The sequence below is a fragment of the Pleuronectes platessa genome, chromosome 4 (genome assembly GCF_947347685.1).
Source record: "Pleuronectes platessa chromosome 4, fPlePla1.1, whole genome shotgun sequence".
NCBI lineage: Eukaryota > Metazoa > Chordata > Actinopteri > Pleuronectiformes > Pleuronectidae > Pleuronectes > Pleuronectes platessa.
The window spans coordinates 4,785,474-4,807,547 of record NC_070629.1 but is presented as its reverse complement, the minus strand read 5'-3'; the positions used below and the strand labels follow the sequence as shown (position 1 = coordinate 4,807,547).

General features: G+C 40.2%; 1 protein-coding gene across 1 annotated transcript; it reads right to left on the bottom strand.

Moving 5' to 3' along the window:
• Positions 1-4,013: 4,013 nt before the first annotated feature.
• Positions 4,014-21,786, bottom strand: LOC128437688 (uncharacterized). Its single transcript, XM_053419868.1, has 4 exons — positions 21,721-21,786; positions 21,553-21,597; positions 5,882-13,846; positions 4,014-5,147 (listed from the first exon to the last, which is right to left on the bottom strand). The coding sequence occupies exon 3, from the start codon at positions 13,794-13,796 to the stop codon at positions 5,889-5,891; it is 7,908 nt and encodes a 2,635-aa protein (XP_053275843.1). The 5' UTR covers positions 13,797-13,846; positions 21,553-21,597; positions 21,721-21,786; the 3' UTR covers positions 4,014-5,147; positions 5,882-5,888.
• Positions 21,787-22,074: the final 288 nt, after the last annotated feature.

Genomic DNA, 22,074 nt, shown 5'->3' with positions numbered 1-22,074 from the left:
GTGGTGCAGGCTAATGTACAAGCAGTCTGCAAGGTTCCCTCGTGCTGAGCTGCTCAGCTGTTGTTTGCAGGGAAGCAGCAGATTTTTTTTGGCAGTAAACAGTCTGAATGCTACGAGAGGTCCAATAGATGACACAGGCAGGGGATGCATAATGTGAGGCAATGAATTAAAAAGTGAAGGTTTTTCACATTCCGACAAGATGTACGGACTGAGGTTTTTAAGCTGTAGTTGAAGAAACCCACGTTGGAAGCAACAGGTTCTGCTGATGTTGCCCTGTTTCTACTGGATCAGATAATCATTAAATTATTTAATTTAATTTGTCAGGTCACACTTTTCTTTTCAAACCTTCCAAAAAGATAATTTCCCATTTTTAGTAGTTTTCGACTCGGTTTAGTTATGCCTATGGATTTTGTTTGTAGTTATAGTCAAGGTTTTAGGATGAGGGTTAATGTTACATTGTCATTAACTCGCTTATTTATTTTTCATTATTTAGTATCCATTTCCTGTGCATTGACTCCTGTGCAGATGTGGATTCCTTAAAAAGCTGGCCATTTGTTCGAAACAATTTTTAGTGATGATTTAATACATAGCTCTAGTAAGCCTTTCTGGCATTTCTGGTGTGATTGTGTGTGTCTTCAATAGGTTTAATCAGACAATAAGTTATGCTCTTTTGTACAGAGTACTAAGACAAATCAGAATGTGACATACACAATTCCTATTGTTGGGTTGTTGTTGTCAATTTTTGTTGTTTCTTTATAAGAAAGAAACATCGAGAAAAACACCACAGTATAGGACTAGTGGGTAAAGTCCTCTTCTCAGGTTTTCCTGTGCATCCATATTTTACAGAACACCAGCAGCTGTATTGATATCACGTGTCATGTCATCTTGCTCACAATTGTTTCTCACCTCAAACCTTCCTCATCGCCTTTTCCCCTCTGTCACTGATACCTGCTTTTAAAAGCTGCCCTTACAGCAGGATATTAACATGCGACAGTCAACTGTACAGTGCTTAAACACACATAAACACACACACACACACACATACACACACACACACACGCACACACACACACACACACACACACACACACACACACACACACCTACGCACATGCATCAACGCCCATACTAACAACATGCATAGATTAGCATTAAACCTATACCTCACATCTTCAGTTTCCATTTTCTTTCAAGTGCTTTGTGTTGCACTCTTGTTCATCCGCAGACATGACATATAATATATATCATAGAATAAATAGCAGAATTAGGCCACAGGGACAGTCACGGCTTTCGCTTGAATACCTGCTCCTTCCTTCACCCGCTGTCATCATCTGTTGAAGGTGGACTAACCTGCTAACTACTGCACTCCCTTCACATAAATCTATGACGCCTAATGCCTTGTGCTGTTTTCAGTTGCAGAAGGATGCGGGTTAAGTGTGGATACAGCGCTTGTTTTTACTGATTATTGTTACTGTTGGCTAACAACACAGTGACTGACAGTAAACACCATTCTGGCTCCATTTCAATGATTGAACTGTATTTAGCTTTATTCTTTACTGCTGAGCAGCCTTCACTGTAGGACACTTTAGTGTAGCTACTGGATGATGTAACTGACTATCTCTCTGACTGGAGGCACGGTAGGAAGAAGATCATCTCATTTCAGTAAAGACCATCCTTTAGTGGCAGCAGTCCTTCTGTTTCATCAATCAACTCTAACCTATCAACATGTACACAAATGTGCCGAATAACCATTCTCCTGTAATTATGTGTTATAATACATGTTAAGAATAACTGCAGATGTTTGTCACAAGGAGTTCATTTGAAGAAGGAGGCTAAACAAAATGCTCCTCATGTATATTTTATCAGCTATTTCTTATTTGTTTCTATCAGATTGTTCTCTTTCATTGTGAAGCACTCTGTGACTATTGTCTGTGGAAGGTGCTTTATATAATGGACATTGGTAGTTTGCAATGCAAACATTATGAGACACTATCAAATCATTTTTTTGTCTAACAAATTAATAGTTTTTTTGTGCATAGATTAAGATCCAATTTAGTTGATTGTGGAGACTGAAAAGATATATAATTTGTAATCTTGGAACAGAGAACAAGTTACAGACACCTCATGGTGATCTTTGGCTAGTAGTACTGATTTTTTTATATCAGTGATGAAGTTTGATTGAAATCTTTGGCATGGCTACTCACCAGCAGCACAAGCAGTTTATGGTCATCTCCCAGAGTTCCTTGCAGGATGTGACTCACAGTTTGTTGGACCACTAGAACAGCAGTACTGTAGCCCTGATATAATTTGTCCACAGGTGGGTTTCGGACCAATGTCATTAAGGCTAGATACATATTACTACTTTTGATTTTACAATGTATCACCTTTGTTACATTTACATGCAAGTGTCCACACTACTCTAGAGCTTTCTAGGCCCTAAAAATAGAAGAGTTTGAAAATACGAAAGAAATCACTTAAGTAAGACAATACAAGCTGTGACCATTATAATGCTAATTATTTTGCTTTGTGTATATCATTGTTAAATTTTGGGTTGCAGTTTAGGTTGCGATTCCACATTTGCAATTTAGAAAAAAGACAAAACTAATGGCAGACACCTCTCCTTTAATTGTTGCTTTAGCTTCAGTGTTATTTAAGGCATTTTTAAGGCTTAAACAAGTTCTGGTCAACTGAGACAGACACTGGTCTTCTATTGGAGCAGATCAAATCTGACAGCCTTTATCAAATTAAGCAAAAATACACTTTATGATATTTCTACAGTTAATACTGTGATCTGCGTATGTGCCTCGGTAGAAGTGAAGGTAGAGCAACAATATCTGAGCTAAGGACCAGTCCAGTGGCAAATTATTGCTTCTGCACTTTAAGAGGCTTCCCCAAGTTGTTCAGCACATACAGAGATGTAGATATATTCACTCTGTGTGTGCGTTGAGATCCTTGGGTCAATCTACCCCTACCTCCTCCAAAGCACAAGCCCCCCCCCCCCCCCCCCCCCCCCCCTGGAAAATGCAAAACATCCAGACTGAGTCATATCCGTAGGCCTGCATCTGCTCACAGGGATCTGCTTACTCGATGGACGGCTTGGAGGGGCAGCAAAAGGGGGATGGTGGTGGTTAGGGTGCATTTAATTGATTACCCACTTGGAATGGTGGAGGAGGGGATGGATGAAACACACACACAACAAACATGCAGATCTTTCCTCAAACCATCTGCCTGGGGGTCCACATCCCACCACCTCACCAAAGGATGAGGGGAAGGTCTCTCTGTGACCTATAGGCTCAGAGAGCAGTATGGGGTGGATGGTTGAATGGAAAAATGGGTGGTTAGATGAATGAATGTTTCCACAGCTGTGTTTTCAGTGCATTGGCAAGACAGCATTCTGGTCAACTTCCATGTATTTTATGCCAACAAACTCAAGGGAGTTATCAGATAGTTTGAAACACTTTTATAAATGTTTCAGAAAAATTCCTTGAAGGTCAAATTCTGTGTTCCTCTAAGATACTTTCTTCTCTGCTGCTGGGATAGATGAGTGAATGAAGGGACTGACGCTGTATTATTTCATGTCCTCTACTGCCATCTGGAGTCCACAATTGGGAATAGTGTCGAGGCTTCTTATTTTTCAGGTCATTGAGGACTTGCTGATCAGCTAGTGTCTCACAGATAAGCACAAGGCAGCTGTACAGGGACACACAGGGTTGTTTTAAGTTGACTCCAATGTTGACCAACTGCACCTTCAACAATCTTAGATGCGTTGTGCTTAAACATTTATAGTGTTTCATTGCATTTTTGTACCTCATTTTATTTGATTGTGTGTGAGTTCTATCATGGGTAGTGTTTTATTTATTATCAGCCATATCATGGGTTTGTTGTACAGTACTTTTTCATGGTATGTATAATGCACATGACTATATTTGGAATTCTATAAGACAGGTCATTTTATTTCAGGTTGCCTCAAGCAGCAATACAGATGGAACCTTTGTTGAAATAAACACCAATACTTATGTTGTTGATAATTTGATTTATTTTTAGATTTTCACACAGCCCTGACAAGCCAAAGAATGTACGACTGAACACTCTATAAAGGAATAGACAGTGCAGATTAAGGGTTGGGATTAGAATGTCGGGTATGCAGTACCCTATAAATCTCAAATATACTTGCACAGGAAGTTCAGAAATGAGTTTAAGTGACATTGTAGAGAGTAAATCTAGTCACTCCAGTAGATCACAGTTTATGGAGTCATGACCGATACCGCAGTCTTCTAGTATTACAATTTCACACACTTTGTTATTAAGTTTCCATAACCATAATGAATATCAACAAATTCTTCACTGTGTAAAACAGCTAAAGATTATATCGAGGTATGATAAATGTCAGACAGTGTATATATACCATATATCTGAACATAGATACTTACAGTTCAACACCCACACCACACCTTCACCAAAACCCCTAAATTAACACATTCAAATGAAATGAAGTAAAATAAAGAGGAAAATTCCTTTTTAGTTGAGGATCACATTGGAATAGATGAATGCTCTTTAGTTTAACAACAGCTTGTATCAATCATGTGGTTACTACAGAAAGCAACAGAGCATCTCTTGTGTTTCAATTTGAAAGTTAATACAATCAAAGTTAAAAGGCTAGAAAAAAACATTTTAAATGTGACATAAGCAACAATAAACACAACCTGAAATACACTTATCCCATCGCAGAACAGCATTTAGGATTTCTCTGATTACACATCTAGATTTCTTGATGGCATGTATGATTGTTGAAGCGATCTGAATAACCACTGGCAGACAAAATATTTTACCATGGAATTTACTTTTTCAGACTTACTTTAAAACAGGCTTTCTAAAACACATGTGAAATACATAGGATAAGATTTGCTTGCTGTAATCTTTGGGTTATGTAGCAAGTTGCAACTCTTATATTTTCATTTGAATACTAAATTCCAATGTATGATAAGATATATCTTTAAATCCCAAACAGCATACATTTTCCAAACCCCCAAAAAACATCCTTAAAATGAATACCGACAGGTGTCTACACGAACGTCATGACAGGTATGTAGACCTCTGTAGTTTTCCTGACTACTTTGCCAGCCATATTGTCAGGTGTCAACATCCCTCTGTAAAAAGAACACAAGTACATTTTTCACTTAGATCAACTGCTTACCTTAATAGACCATTCACTGTAAGTCTTCTCTTGTGTGTACGTTTAAGTGAATAAACAAAAACAAAGTAAAGCTCTTTGAAAATACAAAAAAAATAAAGGAACATTTTGCTGCCCAAGATTATCCATAATTTTTATCCTGGTAAATAAATCACTGACACAAATAAAGATAAGAGGGGGAGGGACAGAAGTCGGATCATTAAAGATATGGAATAAGGATCAGGTTGAGACAAGAAGAAGACCATTTCTCAGGAGCTACACACATACAAGTATGAGGAAATAGTCTAAATCTCATATTGATCTTATATTAGCTTGGAGCAACGGATAGACAAAGACGAGATCATATTAGAAAAGGTTATATCCTCTTGGAATAAATATGATCAATCTGACTAAACACTGCTCCTTTGATCTACATGGTAACTATCCTTTATGAATTGGTGCCATGCTAGGTAGAGTGCCAAGCATGTGTTGCTGATGCTTTTTGAAGGAAATTAAGTGAGCACATGTTCAGCTGACACTCAGATGCCTGGTTAGTCAAGGTGAGATTTAAAAGTTAAGTTAAAATGTATGATCTGATCAGGTATGGCTACAGCATGGGATGCAAAGCTGCTCTGTGAACACGTGCCTCTATTATATTTACCATCCAACCAGACTCCCTTATCAAACACTTTACATTAAATGTCAAATTACCTTTGCATTAGAGGAGGTTGGAGACTTGCTTCCTGTGTGGGTCAGTTGGATTCTCGTAGACCTTGTTGTTGATCCATGCGGTAAGGGTGTCAAGATCAGCCTTTGTCATGACACCCTTGTCTTGAAGATGGTTGAACCATTTGTTCACCAAATCTTTAGAATGTTGCTCAAAGTTTTTTTCGAAAATGGCAAGCCTGGTTTTACTCACTCGGTTGTTCCGAAAGTCTCTGTAGTTCTTGGCACTATTGAACTTGAATCTGGGCATTGCACCTAGAATGGTCAGTTTTAGGGCACTCACAACATTATCCTGGCTGATTGTGCGAGCCAATAATTTCCTGAATTGTTTTGTTGTTGTACTGGGAAACTCACGTTGTATTTCTGTTGGCACATAAATAGTTGGAAGTCCAAGGCCTTTGTAATTTTTCACATCAGCAGTTGACTTTGTTACCACTTCAAGCATGGCTTTTGCTAATTTGCTATTCTGATTCAATTTTCCAGCTTGCGATATACTACTCGCTGGTGGTTGGTGAGCTGCTTTGATGAACTGTCCAGTGCTTGGCTTGCTGTTTACATTTTTTACCCAGTCGTTGTACTTTTTCACTTTTCCATCCTTGATCACCTTTTTGTTTTCTTTTACTGTCTCTTTTAGTCCAGCTTCCTTTGCCATATACCAGTCTCCTCCTCTGATTTCATCCGTCCTCTCTTTGTACTTGAGGAAAGGCTCCCATTGATCAGAGTGTTTCACTAGAATGTCGGCCTCCAAAGATCGGAGGCGGCCTGCTTCCAAGGCAATCTCTTCTTTGGTGGCCTTTGGTTTCATGCCTTGTGCCAAAGCATGAAACAGGCTGCTCTTTTCTTTGGTGGTTACTTTCACAGTCTTATTATTGATGGACACATCATAATGGCCGTCTGGGTGTTGTGAACTCTTTGGTGTGTAAATCAGTGTCACCGTTTGACTGGCAGATTTGGTGCTCGGGCTCAGCTCCTGCATTTTGGTAAGCTTGCCATGGCTGTCTTGTGTTAGGATGACAACCTTAGTGCCAGTGGTTTCTGATAGGACTCTGATATCAAGAATAGAAGTGGCTGTCGAGGAGTCCTTGATCTTTTCAGCATGAGACTCTGAGCGTTTACCAGACTCGCTGTCCTGTTTACGTTTTGAATTCATGTCTACTGACATGTGTGAGATGTATCTGTTGTTTTGTCCAGCCCTGAGTTTGTCCTCTGTTTTTTCACTCTTCAAGCCAGTTCTTACATAATCACCTATGACATTATTCACTTGGCCTACGGCACTGGAAACAAAGTGACTGGAGAACTTTTGGTGGAACACTTCTACCAAAGCATCTGCTAATAAAGCACTGGTTTCGTTGACTAAATCCTGCTTGAAGTCTTTCAGGATCTTCATTTCTGAAGCAGACAGATCATTTCGTTTCACTTTCTCTATCAAATTGTTATTCTCTTTAAATGTATTCAGCTCTTTGTGAAGGTTGGAGAAAAACTGGCTTGAAAGGCTCAGCACTGCACTAGTGGCTTCTGCTGCCAGTGAGGCCATGTGAATGCCTTGAATTACTCTCAGAACTGCAAGTGTTTTGCCTTTGGCCTCTGATGCTGCACTGTCAATCACTGTGGCGATTTGTGAGTTCAGCTTGTTCTGCCATTCGAGGTCAGCGTAGAATGGCTCTAAGGCTGTTTTGCTTATCTGCTTGAAAATACCCAGAAGTTTGCTCTTTCTGTTCTTATCCTGCAGGAGATCAGACATTTGTTTTTTATCCTCAAGGTGAGAGAGCAAAATGGAGTCTACCAATCCAGCCAAAGGATCCTTTTCCATTTTGGTTTTTACATCATTTGCAATATCCTTTGTCAACTGATTCTTAATGCCTTTCAATATTTCTTGCAATACAGCATCTTCTGCCTTCCCAAATGCATAGCTAATGATTTCTTCTGCCATTTTCTTTGCTGTTTGTTTCACTGCATTCTTCATGTTTGTCTTTGTCACAACACTCAGGCCTTCTTTAACCTGTTTTGAGAAAAACTTTGGTAATGCCTTAAGTTTTTTTCCTACTGCCTTGACCAACATTTTAGCAGCTTTGAAGCCCTTTGTGACCAGCTTTCCAACCCCAAACCCAATGAGAGAAATACCAATAGATATTGCTTTTTCTATAGCCCATGATTGCCAACTAAATTCTCCTGTAATCATGGACTCAATGCCAGTGATGCAGTCTGATACTCCTTCAACGATCAGCCCAATGCCGACTTGAGCTAATGCTCCACACGTAAAGGCAGTGAGCAGTGCCCCTCCAACGATCTGCAGAATGCCGAGACAGAACACCAGCAGAGCTTCCCATGGGAACCGAGGCTGCTCTTCCACGGAAAACACATATTCCAGACCTTTACTGTACAGATTGTAGGCCTCGGTTTGGAGATCTTCATCTGTGCTTGACACCAGGGAGAACATGGGTAATTTCTTGGTTGTTGCATCCCTTCCTTTGTCTTTTATTTCCTTCAGCTTCTCGATAGCCTCACAAATGTTTTTATCAAAGTAGCTGAACAAGTTGCACTTGGTTGTTAACTGTTTCTCAAGGCTGGTTGGTTGTTCACTTCTTTTTAATTGAGCAGAGGCTATTTTTACAAACTGCAGGCAGACCAAGCATTCCTCACTGAGGTACTTCAGCGACTCCTGTGCTTTCTTGAGATCATTGCTGGCCGTAGTCAGGTAATCTCCCTTCTGCTGTTTTATAGAACAGTATGCATGATTGTAAAAAGCTATGGCTGCCCAACTTTCATCTTGTCCCATTGCTTTTTCAAATAGCTTCATGCTGACATCCCATTTTTTTTCGCCCAGTGCGAGATTCCCAAACTTGATATAGTGGTAAATGCTGGAGCATGGTGAAGTCTGACTTTGAGACTGACTTTGTGCCACGGACAAATCAGCTTTCAAGCTCTTTTCCAATTCATTTCTTTTTAAGTTGTCAATTTCCTCTGATTTAGTTTGCAACCAAATCCCCCAGAACTCATTCATGATGGCAACAACAACTCTTTGCTCATCTCCATCGGTGTTCCTGTAAATTCCGTGGAGGGTCTTGCAGTACTCTGCGAAAAGGTCCTCCCGCAGTTTCATCTCAGTAACATCAGCCATCATGTAATTTATCCTTTCTGCTGCAAGTCTATTCCTTGTTTCCTTTGCCTCCTCCAGAGAAGACACTGTCTTGAGGGACTCCTGTACATGATCAGTGGTCATGATTATCTGTGCAGATCCAGGTTTACCCTTGCGTGCAGTTCGGCCAAATGCCTGAAGTTCCACTCTTGTGTTCTCAGAGAGGAAGGAGAGGACCACAAATAATCCTCCATTTTTGTTCACCTTTTTAGACACTTTGATGTTGGTGCCACGTCCAGCCAGGTTTGTGGCAACAATGACATCCCCAGGATCCAGTTTCTTATCTATTTTGCTCAAACTGTCTTTGTCACTCCGACTGTAGAGGATGATTTCACCTGGGATGACACTTTTTAGCGTTTCATAGAGCTCTTTGGCTTTGGTAATAGTTTCACAGATCACCAAGGCTGCTCTCCCCTCTCTGAATGAATTTGGGCAAATTTGATCCATAACCACATGGGTAATTTTAGATTTCCACTCTTCAGCTGAAGTCTCCAGATTGCCCTTGACCTCAAATAACTTCCTCCGGTTGAAAGTTGGCATTTTACAGGCTGAGAGATTGGGATATAGATCCTGCAAAAAGAGCATGTCTTTTTCACTCCCTAGTGTCCCCGTGGTCCCATATATTTTCCCATTGTATTTTTCAAAAAAGGAGAGGTTAGAGATAAAGTTTGTCACTGTTGAAATCGTGCTCATTTTGATTTGATGTTTGATCTCAACAAACTGCTGCAGGCCATCACCCCATTTCTTACTTAGTTCCACAATACCCGTGGATCTGTAGTCAACGGGACAGACACAGTCATTTTCCACAACATACTCTCGTCCTTGCCTCAGTCTCTTTGCCAGAAAGGCATTCTGAACCCAAACTGGCAATTTACTCTCGATCAGATTTTTCAAAAATCCAGGGATGCTGATTTTCCCTGTATTGTTTGTGCATGGAGTGTACTGAATCTTTTCTAAGATGAATTCTGTGATGGGATTGGCGAGAACTTCCTCAGAATCATAGAGAGCAGAACACAAGCCATCATCCAAAACAAGAAATGTAAGTTCTGGAATGTCTGGGTTGTTGTACGGTGTGGACTTTCTAAGAGAGAGCAATCCATTATCATCTAATGTGTACACAGTGAAACCATAGGGGACAAACTGCTCAATCTTTTGAAAAAAATCGATCACGTCATCCTGACTCACAGTTTTAAGTTTCCTGAAAAGTTTGTCTTTTTCGCTATTGTACATTTCCTCTGTAAATCCCTTAGGCACAATCCCTGACTCTTCAGCAATATGTAAAACGTCCATGGGGTCATCAATTCCATCCATGTCAATTGAGTCGAATATGCTCTTATAGAATGAACAAGGGGGACCCTGTACGAATGTGATGTGTCCTGTGGACAAGAAGCCATACTGGCTGGCATGGCCCCAGATCATGGCCAGGATAACATTCAGGTGCTGCATGGAGACCATGGGGCTGGAGAGATATGTCAGCTGCACTCCCTGATCCAACAGCAGTGAGTCAACTTCATCGATGATGATACACTGATAGCTGCGATCTGTTCTCACATCCTTCATCTCAAATATCTGGCGAAGGTGATCTGCAGCAAAGGTTTCAATTGTTCCATAGACCACGTCCTTCTGGTAGCATTTTTTTCTATCCTCATCTTTAGTCTTGTTTGTGTTTGTGTCAGCCGTGATGTCAAAGTACTTGTAGAAGTGGTTCCATTCTTCTGCATCTCTTTGACATAACACAGATGAGCTGGACACCACATCAACCTTTTCGCCCCGGAGTACACGCAGCGCTGCAAACATTGCTATGACACATGACTTGCCCTCTCCAGTTCCCATCTCCAGAAGCTTTCCAGTGTCAGACAAGGCCAAGAAGCACCAGCTTGTCAACTGAGTGGCTCTGGGCCACCACTTTTCTTCAGCAATGCACACGTGTACAGCATTGCATAAGACTGCTAGGATCTCCTGCAAGTCTTCTGTCTTTGTGCTATGACTCAGCTTCTTAGCTTGCTTTAGATTAGTATGTTTTTTGATTTCACCCGATTTAATCATGTTTTGAACCCCCTTTATTATAGTATAAGACTTCTCCAGGGTTTTTTCATCAATGTTTTTCATCTGCCGTATTTCATCAAAAAGAGTATCAAGGCTTTTTATTTCCTCTTCTTCAAAGCATCTATCCAAATGCTCCATCACTTTCTTAGTATCAAGGATACTCAAGAGCTCAAGGAGAGACTGATTCTTCCCATCTGTCCACTTAGAAGACACTTGATATGTTTCTATCAGATGTAAAATCTTCATGATAGAAATACAGTCTTTATCGTGATGGTGGTCAGTTAATGTTACAAGGAGGGCTATAACCTCCTCTGGTGGCCATCTTTTTTGTGCTGTAAGATTTGACACCATCTGGAATTGCCCTGCATGGGAAAAAAGAATCTCCAAACACAAGTTGCCAACCAGGGATGCCCCTTGTTTCTCACATTCCGTTTCTCCACTAAACTCATGGAGGAGTTTCTCAAGAATGGACAGGATGTAGACCTTATTGGAAGGCAAATCTTTTCCAGTGCATTTCTGTGAAATGGCTATGACTTTACTGTCTTCATCTGTGCGTTTGTTAAGGTTAGAATGGAGGACTAGAAAAAGAGCCTTGATAAATCTGTCTCTCAGTTCCATCTCCTCACTGTAAAAAATACCCATAAGGCTTTTCAGAGTATCTGCAGCAAACACTAAAGCATCATTTTCCTTGAGCACTGAGAGTTCCAGATTATAGGAAGCACTGAGGCATCTGTCTTCAATGAGAAATCCTCGACTAAGGAGAGGGCTCCCAGCTTCCATTCCCTTCAAGCCACATTGAAGGTAATCAGACACAAAGTCATCCATTGTACCATACACAATGTCGGCTTCATAGACATCCATCAATGATGTATTATCTTTCCTCAAGTTTGTGTTGAGTGAAATCCCCAGGTGCTTGTAGAAGTCAGACCACTCTTTAGTTTGATTGAGTGAGTAAATGTTAGAGCTCAACACAATGTCCACTTTCTTACCCATGAGGACTTTTGTGGCTGCAAACATGGCTGTGACACATGGGTCCAGCTTCACACCAACCAATCCAAGTGTTGCAGTCTTCTCTGTCAGCACCAGCACACACCACCTCAGCATCTGCACTACTGTTGGCCACCAGCCTTTGGTGTCAGACACTGCTTTGCACAGCTGACAGAGTGAATTTTGGATTTCATTTGTATTCAGGTTTCCACTTTTGAAGGATTCTCTCATAAAAGGTTCACCTTTTGGGGCATTTTCTGAATATTTTAGGACACCGTTGGTAATGTTTTTTATCATGGTGACAACAGACTCATCTAAGTTATTGAGTGTTTTTAATTCTGCTAGAGCTGAATCTAGACTGCTCTCATCTTGTTTTCTGAGAGTCTTACAGAAGTCCAGTAGGAATCTTTCAGGGCCAAGGACATCCAGAGCTTGGGTGACGGAGTGTCCAGAGTCATCTGTCCACTCTGGTGATAGGTCATATACTTGTACTAATGTGAGCACTTCAGTGATGGGAGCATCCTCTTTATATTTCTCTGACAGCACTTTGAGCAGAGTCACTGCCTCAGTTGGTGTCCATTTGCTTGTTTGCACAATTCTGAGGAGTATTTCAATGCATCCTACATGTCTCTCCTTGCCATTTAGATGTTTGAGTGTGGATAGGAGAAGCTCCAAGCACTGGATCTCCATCTTCAAAATGAACGTGGAGGCTCTTCCAACTGCACTCTGTAGTGATGTTGTGAGTGTGCCCAAGAATTCTATAAGAAAGAGATCTTCAGCTGTGAGGTCCTGCTCAGCCCATTGTTTAGCTATGAAAGCTGCATCACAGCTGCCAGGGTCAGTGAAGAAGTGCATCAGGTTCAGGTACAGGGCTTGAGTCAGCAGGAAACTCTCAGAGACATTGCATGCTGATTGGCTGATGTGGCTCACCAGGGACTGCACATGATTGGAGATGCCCTTCAGGGAAACTCCCTCAGATATCTCCAGGGACAGGGCACACAGCTCTGTGATTAACACCTGGGCATGCTGCAGAGTGCTCAGAGATGGAGGAGCACTGATCCATTCATCAAACAGGAGATTGTCCAGGGCTGTCAGGATGCTGCCCAGCTGGTCAGCACTCAGCTGAACTAGACTGAGGTCTGAAACTGGGATGCTGCATTTTGATGAAAGAGTTTCCAGAAGATCATCATAATCAGATTCGTACTTTGCATCAAATTCATCCAGATGGCTTATTAGAACACGTCGCTTGGTCACAAGTTCCTCTTTCATGGTGCTCTCTTCATGCTCTTCCGCTTGCCTTTTTGATTCCTCAAGCCTTTGATTCAGCTCTTCTTGTCTCCTTTTTTCAGCCTCTTGAGCCTTTCTCTTTCTCTCCTCTTCTTGTCTCTGCTGCTCTCTCTTTCTCTCCTCTTCTTGTCTCTGCTGCTCTCTCTTTCTCTCCTCTTCTTTTCTCTGCTCCTCTCTCTTTCTCTCTTCTTCTCTCCTCCTCTCCTCCTCTCTCTTCCTTTGTTCCTCATCTCTGATTGGCTTATAAAAACAATGTTGGCATTTGTATTGATTATTGTAACCGACTTGTCTGTAGTATTCGCCTCCATTGAAGACATGAACATGTTGGCCATGGATAGTAGTTTGGTACAAATCGTTGAAAGAATGGCACGGAGGCAAGACTTTATCACATACAATGCATCTCAGGCGGTTGCCCATATTACTCTCTGATGGTACGTTCCCCATTTTTAATTAATTTCTCAGTCACTTAGCAATGAAGTGTGACCAGATAATTCCTGAAAGATAAAAGAAATACACAAACACATACAATTTAATGACTACCAGCAACTTTTTGTATAAAATTGAACTTCGTGACATTATTATCTACCTTCTAATTCTACAAACTGTCTGTCTAAATTTGGAATGTATATCTCACAATCCAATCATCTTATCAACTTCACATTTGGTATGTGTCTAGTTATTGTGCTAGGGAACGGCAGTGTCGAATTTATTCATACACTGTATGTTTCATTTCAATACAAATTTTATAAACATGTGATCAGTGCACTGTAGCAGTCAGTGGGCCTGAGTCTGAGGACCGAGTTGAACATGTTCTCTTTTTACGTCCTCAGATCAAATTCAACAGCAGTTGAATTTGAAAAAAATTCTAAAATAAAAAAATTGTTACCAGATTTGATAATTTTTTTTCATCATTCACAAAGCATTTCACTATTTCAGAACATTCCGTTTCATTTCATGAAAAACACTGAATATAAAATCTTCATTGCAGATAAACCAGGTAGGATGAACACACTGTTTTGTTTTTTTACTTCACTCGTGGTGCTAATAACACCAAGGTCATGGCTTCAAGCCCCATACTGGCCAGTTGTTTGTAACGAATGCAAGGCCATTTCACAAAAGCTTCTCTGAATTATAGAAAATATGAGAAAGATTGCTCACTTGGTGAAAAATCCAGCCAGGACTGACTTTTAACTGCACCTGTGTGTTTGTTCTCTCACTATTATTGCCAGTATCCTCCCCAAGTTGTAACAATAATATGCTAGTTTAAAGCACAAAGGGTCTTGAACCCCTGAGATATGGAATATAAAAGCAACTTCATACAGTAAGATTTGTTTTGGTCTCAGTCAATTTTTTTTTTTTTCAGGATAATGTTTGAGGAGGACTAACTAATGACGAGGAGCAGACCAAGTACACAGCCCATTCCAAACAGGATTAAAACAGGTGTTGCGTTAGTAATGGTGAAATGTGCAGCATCTAGCAGTCTTATAAAGAGCGACTTCCCTTTATCATTCATTTTCAAGAATTTCTCCATTTCTAATTCAGCCAAGAGATTGGAAAACTTTCCCATTCCTTTTAGGGTTATTGCTAACGGAAACGCCCCCTTCAAATGTCACAGAAATAAAAACAGATACAGTTTCCACTGCCAACAGAGACAAAGTCATGTCCAAGGCTTGATCCAGTGCCACCCCTGAGGACTGGTAAGCGTTCATACAACAAAGAAACATCGGTACTACTATGATCAGAAAATCTTTATAAACTGAGTATCAAGCTCACATTGTCCTCTTCACCGGCCCACCCAATTGCACCAGTAGATGGTAGCAGTGACTCAATGTTTATTATAAGTCTCTTTCCAGTCCTCTCACGTTGAATTCATGTCAGCTGCTTTTATGGATATCACTTGTAGGGGAGAGCGGGGTAATGTGAGACATTTTTTACATTTGCTTCCCTCTAGGCAAGCTAAATGATATATCAGTAAAATGTACACATTTCCCATTAATTCAGGATGTTTCTTAGCAATGAAAATGAACAGAATGTCTTCAGGACAAAGGGCAGTGAAAATATGAAATATATCAAGGGGGTTAAGTGATCCACTTACTTTTTCCACTTTAAAACTACTAAAATAACACATGTTGTAATAGTTAAAATCCTGACAGCTAGATTGACAACCACACATTCCAAAACTAATATTGGACTAGTAACAGAATCATGGGGATTGGTCAATTAAGCACGTTTATAATTATTCAGATTCATGTGATCTCTTGCACACCCTAGCTTACCTGCACATTGTTTCTCTGTCCAATTGGCAGGGACAGGGATATTGTTTTTCTCTGCGTATTCAAATGCCAGTTCACGACACTTAACTGGAGCAAGGCCATGGAACTGGTCAGCTAGTTGTTTCAAGTGTTTGGCAAGCTCCTCCTCCATCTCATCTGTGAATATTCTCTTTGCCCCAGCTACTGCACCCCAGGCTACTGATTTTACTCCCCCTTTCTCTTTATTCTTTATTAATCTTTTGAGGGTTGTCTTATCAATATTTCTATCCCTTCCAGCTTTTCTTAAGGACTTCTTTCCTTGCATGACCTCAGCGGCTCCACTCTCCATCTCTGTGAGGGGTATTCGGCCCCAGGTTGTCATGATGGCTTTTCTAAAATGTTTATGACATTAAAAAAAAAACATATGTAATGTAATATTACACTAAAATATGTTTAAGACTAAACTTAACTTGTGCTTCATGTCTCACTTTACTCCACAGCATTTGTCCCACTTTACCCCACAGCCAACATTTTTGAAAAAACAACATCTTTTAGCAATTCAGGCTAATCTTCAGCTAGCATCGATCACATGGTTTTATATGTTGGAAGTTCATCAACATGTATGATATAAGTTTTTCTACCCGAATCAATTTGTTTTGACACAACAGTTGATTACATGCAAAATACACATTTTTGTGAAAAAACATAACTATCACATCACCAGCACCAACTTCTCCTTCATGGCAAGGGGGGAATGGGAGGGACTTGAAAACATAATGGTCACATGACCACAAATGTGTACTGTTGCCTAGATACAGGGGGTGTCTCAGATTACCCCATGTCTCTGATTACCCCGCTCTCCCCTACTACTCAGGTTATTTAACAATATTTTACCTTTTATGTCAGGATATCCTAAGAATCCAACTGACATGACAAGCATGTTTAGTAGGCTACATTTATTAATGAAAATACATCAATATGGAAGTTATAGGGCTGACAAAATATTAGCTTGCATTGATTTTATGGACTCAAAAATATCAAAGTAGTTATGGACTTAAAAGTGAATACAGATTTAGGACAAAAACCGCCTTCAGCTATTATTGTGCTATCATTGAGACCAGCGCTGTAATTAAAATATGTACATGGAATATTAGGGGCAGACATAATATTTTTTTTGGGGTGGGGTTAACACTTCACAAGCCCAATGATGAGCAAATAACAGAGTTTAACATAAGTTTGGAGGAAATAACTAATGTTGAAGAAATCAGTGTCTTAGGTTGGAGGAGTTCCTCACCTCCCCGCTTCGATGTATAATTTTCTTAAAGCCTGTTTTCCAGATCCGTTTTTTTCTGCTGTTACCTGAAACTGTTTTTGTTGCCATGATGTTTCCAAAAGGAGTCGAAAAGCTTAATTTAGTGGCAGCTGCAGCCACAGAAGTGGTTGAAATAGTTGCAAATGTGACAATAGCTCCTTCCTGAGATTCACACAAAAGACTTGAAAATTTGTGTAGTGTTATTTTTCATTTTGTTGGTAATATTTACTATGTTTTTGATACTCCAATAACAGATGCTTGAAAAGGAAAGACCTTTTACCCAATAATCACCCGAGTAAAGGCTGGTGCATGGTTCTGCGTTTTCAGAGACACGCAGGTACACGCAAGTGCAAGAGCCCCTTGCGTGCCCCTTGCGTGCCCCTTGCGTGCTTTCGTAGCGTCGCCCAATTTTTGTAACTATACGACAAAGCTAAGCAAGCCTCACGCAGCCCGCAAGGCTCTTGCAAGTCTGCTAACTTCATCCTTTCCAGGGTCACATTTCCGGTTTCATGCCCCATAATACTGGCAGACACAAAGTAAGATTTAGAAGAACGAATATGGACCAAATAGAAGAGCGTTTGGCAGAAGAGATCCGAAAGTGTGACCACATGTATAACCCCTCATTGACGGAATACAAGGATGTGCAGATGGCCTGCAATTCCTGGAAGAAGATATCGGCTAATGTCGGTTTGCAGGTCGACGTGTGTACGAAGCTGTGGAAGAAGATCAGGGACAAATTTGTCCGCCAGAAAAAGGCTATGAGCAGCAGCAGTGGCGATGTAAATAAACTGTCGACGACGACTGCCACACACAAAGAAGGCTAAGGTCCTACAAAAAACTTTACTTCATCTAGTGCTCTGGCGGTGAATTGCTTTGAATCACGCAATCCTTGGAGAATCATAAATCATAACGAGTCGCCGACCTAATAAAACCTGTACACTGCTGCCCTCTAGCGGCCGGTCTAACAAACTGCACCAAACATCACAGTGCATCGCGACCAACAGGCAAACATTCACCACAACAGACAACAGATAAAAGTATCATGGTCAAGAAAACCAATAGGATATAGACGCAACATGAGGATAAAATGTACCATAAAGGTTTACTGTTACACAGTCAAACTTCCTGAGGACGTTGGGGGTTGGACGACCAAGGGAGACCTGCTGGGTCAGAATCATCTCTACCAACAGTACACTAAAGGCTGGCGCATGCTTCTGCGTTTTCACGGCCCCGCAAGCGCAAGAGCCCTTCCGGGCCCCTTACGTGCTTATGTATCTCGTCTTACGTGCGTCGCCCAAATTTTCTAACTAGACGGCAAAGCTCCGCAAGCCTCCTGCAGCCCGCAAGGGATGTGATTGGTCTGCTAACTACATCCTTCCGTAGTCACATTTCCGGTTTCATGCCACATAATACCGGCAGAAACAACGGAAGATCTAGAAGAACGAATTTGGACCAAATAGAAGAGCGTTTGCAGAAGAGATCCGAAAGTGTGATCACTTGTATAACCCGTAACTGACTGGCGGATTTGTCCGCCAGAAAATGGCTACGAGGAGCCGCAGTGGCTATGTAAATAAACAATCGACGAAGAAGAAAGAAGACGTCTTTGACAAAAAACATTACTCCGCCTAGTTTTCTGGCGGGGAATTGCTTTATAAGATGCGCAGCGCTTGGGGAAGCTTGGGGAAGCATGAATGACAAAGAGTCCTGCGACACAGCTGCGTGAAAAGCCGCCTAGCAGTTGCAGAAGCATGCGCCGGCCTTCTGACAGTGTTCTATTTGTGGCTTCAACTGTTGCTGTTTTAAATACTTTAAATCTTTTTGAGTGTGTGATGATTTCATATCTTTTGTTTATTTTATGTTTATTTTCACGCCTGCAGCAATTGATTGATGCTGTTTGTGTTTAGTGTATTCATGTGAACTGTGTGTTAATGCCTGCAAACCCATTCCCCCTCAGTTTAATATCAAAATTCAATTTTCACATTTGATACTGATACTGCAGTTAAAATATGGACCAAGCCAAGAGTCACGCCTTCTTTTATGTTTTGTTATTTTATCTTTTATTCAGTTAAATCCTTTATTTAGTAAAATATAACTACTTTAAAAATCATACTCAGACTATGATTAAATATGCAAGTATCCTACAAGTAGGATAGCTGTAAAAATATTTATTTGCAGTTCCATTTAGACAGTCAAGATATTTGATATAGTTTTCATATGATAGTAAAATACTTGATGTAGTTTAAGAACCACAGTATTAGTGTTTAATGTGCTTATCAAGTATCAAGCTTAATCATTTGATGCAGTTAACCAATCAAAGGAAAGTTTTTAATGTTGCTACAGTATGACAGTAAAAGCACTTTAAGTAGTTTATGTAGTTAAAAATTAACAGCAAAAGTATTTCATGTGGTTAAAATATCACAGTAAAATAATTTAATGAAACTAAAGTATGACAATGAAATAATTTTGTAAAGTTAAAATACATATATTTTTAAATTACATAAAAGTTTCTTTAATGTATCGCAATAATAGTATTTAATCTACTTAAATGATCAAAGTAAATGTAGTTAAAATATGACAATAATGGTACAAGATTTTCTTAGAATATAAGAGTAAAGCTATTTAATGTTGCTAAAATAGACAGTGAAAGTAATTTATGGAGTGAAAATATCAGTCATCACTAAAATAGAATAACAAAAGATTTTAGAGAGAAGCTAGTGTCTGTGTCCCTCACAGGACCAATAATTTGGACCAAATGAAATAATTGTTAGGCGTGTCTGTCTGTCACAGACCAACCAGCCTACTCGTGCTCTCACTGCACATGACCATATTAATAGCGTGGCATTAAATTTCATCAACTCGGAGTTAAAAACGAAATTGCTGTAACTTCAGTGTTCATGGTTCTATCTCACTCAAACTACATGTGTGTATCAACAGCCCCCCCCTGAAGATATTCATATATTTTTAAGAAATGGGCGTGGCAAAAAAACTGACCAGCGCCCCCTATAGGGCAGCCCCGGCACTACGATTGGCCGACATTTACAAAAATCAATTGGGGCATGTGTGTTTACATAACAAACAAATAAGTCTCTTGGATAAACATGCTAGACCAAACAGGAAGCCCGCCATTTTGGATTTAGTGGCCATTTTAGCCATATTCCACATTTTTACTACGACATACTTGTCCCAGGGCTTTCATCAGATCAACTTCAAATTCAGATGAGTGTCATCACAACAAGATGGAGATAAAAACTGACTTAAAAAATCTATTTTTCGTGACCCCGTGTGACCGTGGCATGGCGTCAAATTTGATTAAACGCCATCAAAACACGAGGTTCTGTATCTTGGACATACACGGTTCAATCGAGTCCAAACTAGACATGTAAGACAAGAGTCCCGGCCTGATGACATCTACACAGAAATGATGACTCGAAATCTCAGCGCCCGCTGGTGGCTACAGGAAGTGATATGTTTTACACTTTGATGAACTGCTCCTGGTTGCTTTACAATATACAGTTCAAAAGAGCTCAGTCATGGTCATAATTGTGACATTTCCTCAAACTGTGTAAACATTGATGTGCGGCGAAGGACTATCCTTCATATGTTTATGGCGGAGCTCTGATGAAAGGACCGATTGAAGTGGAATGTATCCGTTGCATATTTTCAAAGTATAGCCTGTTCTTGCTAAGATTACCAACCCTATCTTTAACTGATCAAAGTAAACATATATCATGTGGTTAAAGAACCAATGTAAAATTAAATTATTGTGCTGTGATGTGTCTACTGTGACTGATTTCCAGTGGTGGGAAGTAACGAAGTAGAAATTTGTTGTTACTGTACTTAACTCGATTTTTTCAAATATCTGTACCTTACTTGAGTATTTATTTTCCTGATGACTTTTTACTTTTAATTGCTACATTTGCACACAAATTTCTGTACTTTCTACTTCTTATATTCTCAAATCTGGCTCGTTGCTTGAGCATTGTAGGTTGGCGCACCTTGCGCCTCTATGCAGGGCGCACCTCTCTCTCGCCCAATCGCGTGCCTCCTGCCTCGGGAGATGTGCAGGTCCGGCTGCGTAATTTTGGTACTTTTACTTTTTATACTTAAGTACATTTCAACACCAGATACTTTTGATACCTAAGTACATTTAATATGAGCTACTTTAACACTTTTAGTCAAGTCATTTTCTGACGGGTGACTTTTACTTTTACCGGAGTCACTTTCAGGTAAGATATCTGTACTGTAACTCAAGTATGGCTTTCAAGTACTTTATACACCACTGCTCATTTAAAATTTTGGCTGACATGATACACTTGGATAGACAGTTATTGGAATGAGCACAGCGCTGCTTATATTTGTACCGTTAGCCACTACTTGTTGAGACCTGTCCTGTAAGGGGCTATTTATCCAAAGCATATAATTTTAACATCTCAACTCTGTCTAAACATATGCTGCACATAATTCAACGCCATGATCCCCTGACATATGACAAGACATCTATCTTTGACATCTAAGTCTTGGCTAGTGTCCAAATACATTACTCACAATAATCACACAAAACAATTAATTTGTAAACAAAACAGTTTGTAATAAGTTCACTCAAAATACATTTTCCAGAATAAAATCAATTACTTACTGTCAATGTAGTTTGAAACTGACACTGAAGCTCATGACCTCCTTTCTGAGTGAGACAGAAGCACAGAGAACAGACACAGCTGTGTCAGACAAATACTCCTGACAATAATACCATACAAACAATGAGATACAGTGAAATGAAAAAAAAAATCATCTGTAAGCTTCATACCTCCTCCAGAGACAAGTGTGAGTCTCAGACCCACCTGTTCAAATGAACCTGACTTTTATACTGTTGACCACACCCTAACGGGGTGGGTCAATGGGTCGGACTTATAGAGTAATGGAAAATTCCACTGATCAATGTCTTACTGTCGTGAACAATGTCTTAATACTGTTTTGACTGTTTTCTGTGCACTTAGCGGATGCAACCTCAAAGTCCATAAACTTACTTGATAATTTCACCTCCTGTTGACCTTTATCTGTGCAACTGGATGCTGGGGTTGATTCCTCTTCCCGTAACAGTGATGCTAGACAGCAGATGTATCCTCTCTGCTTTCCGTCATGTTTCCTGTTTATCACATTG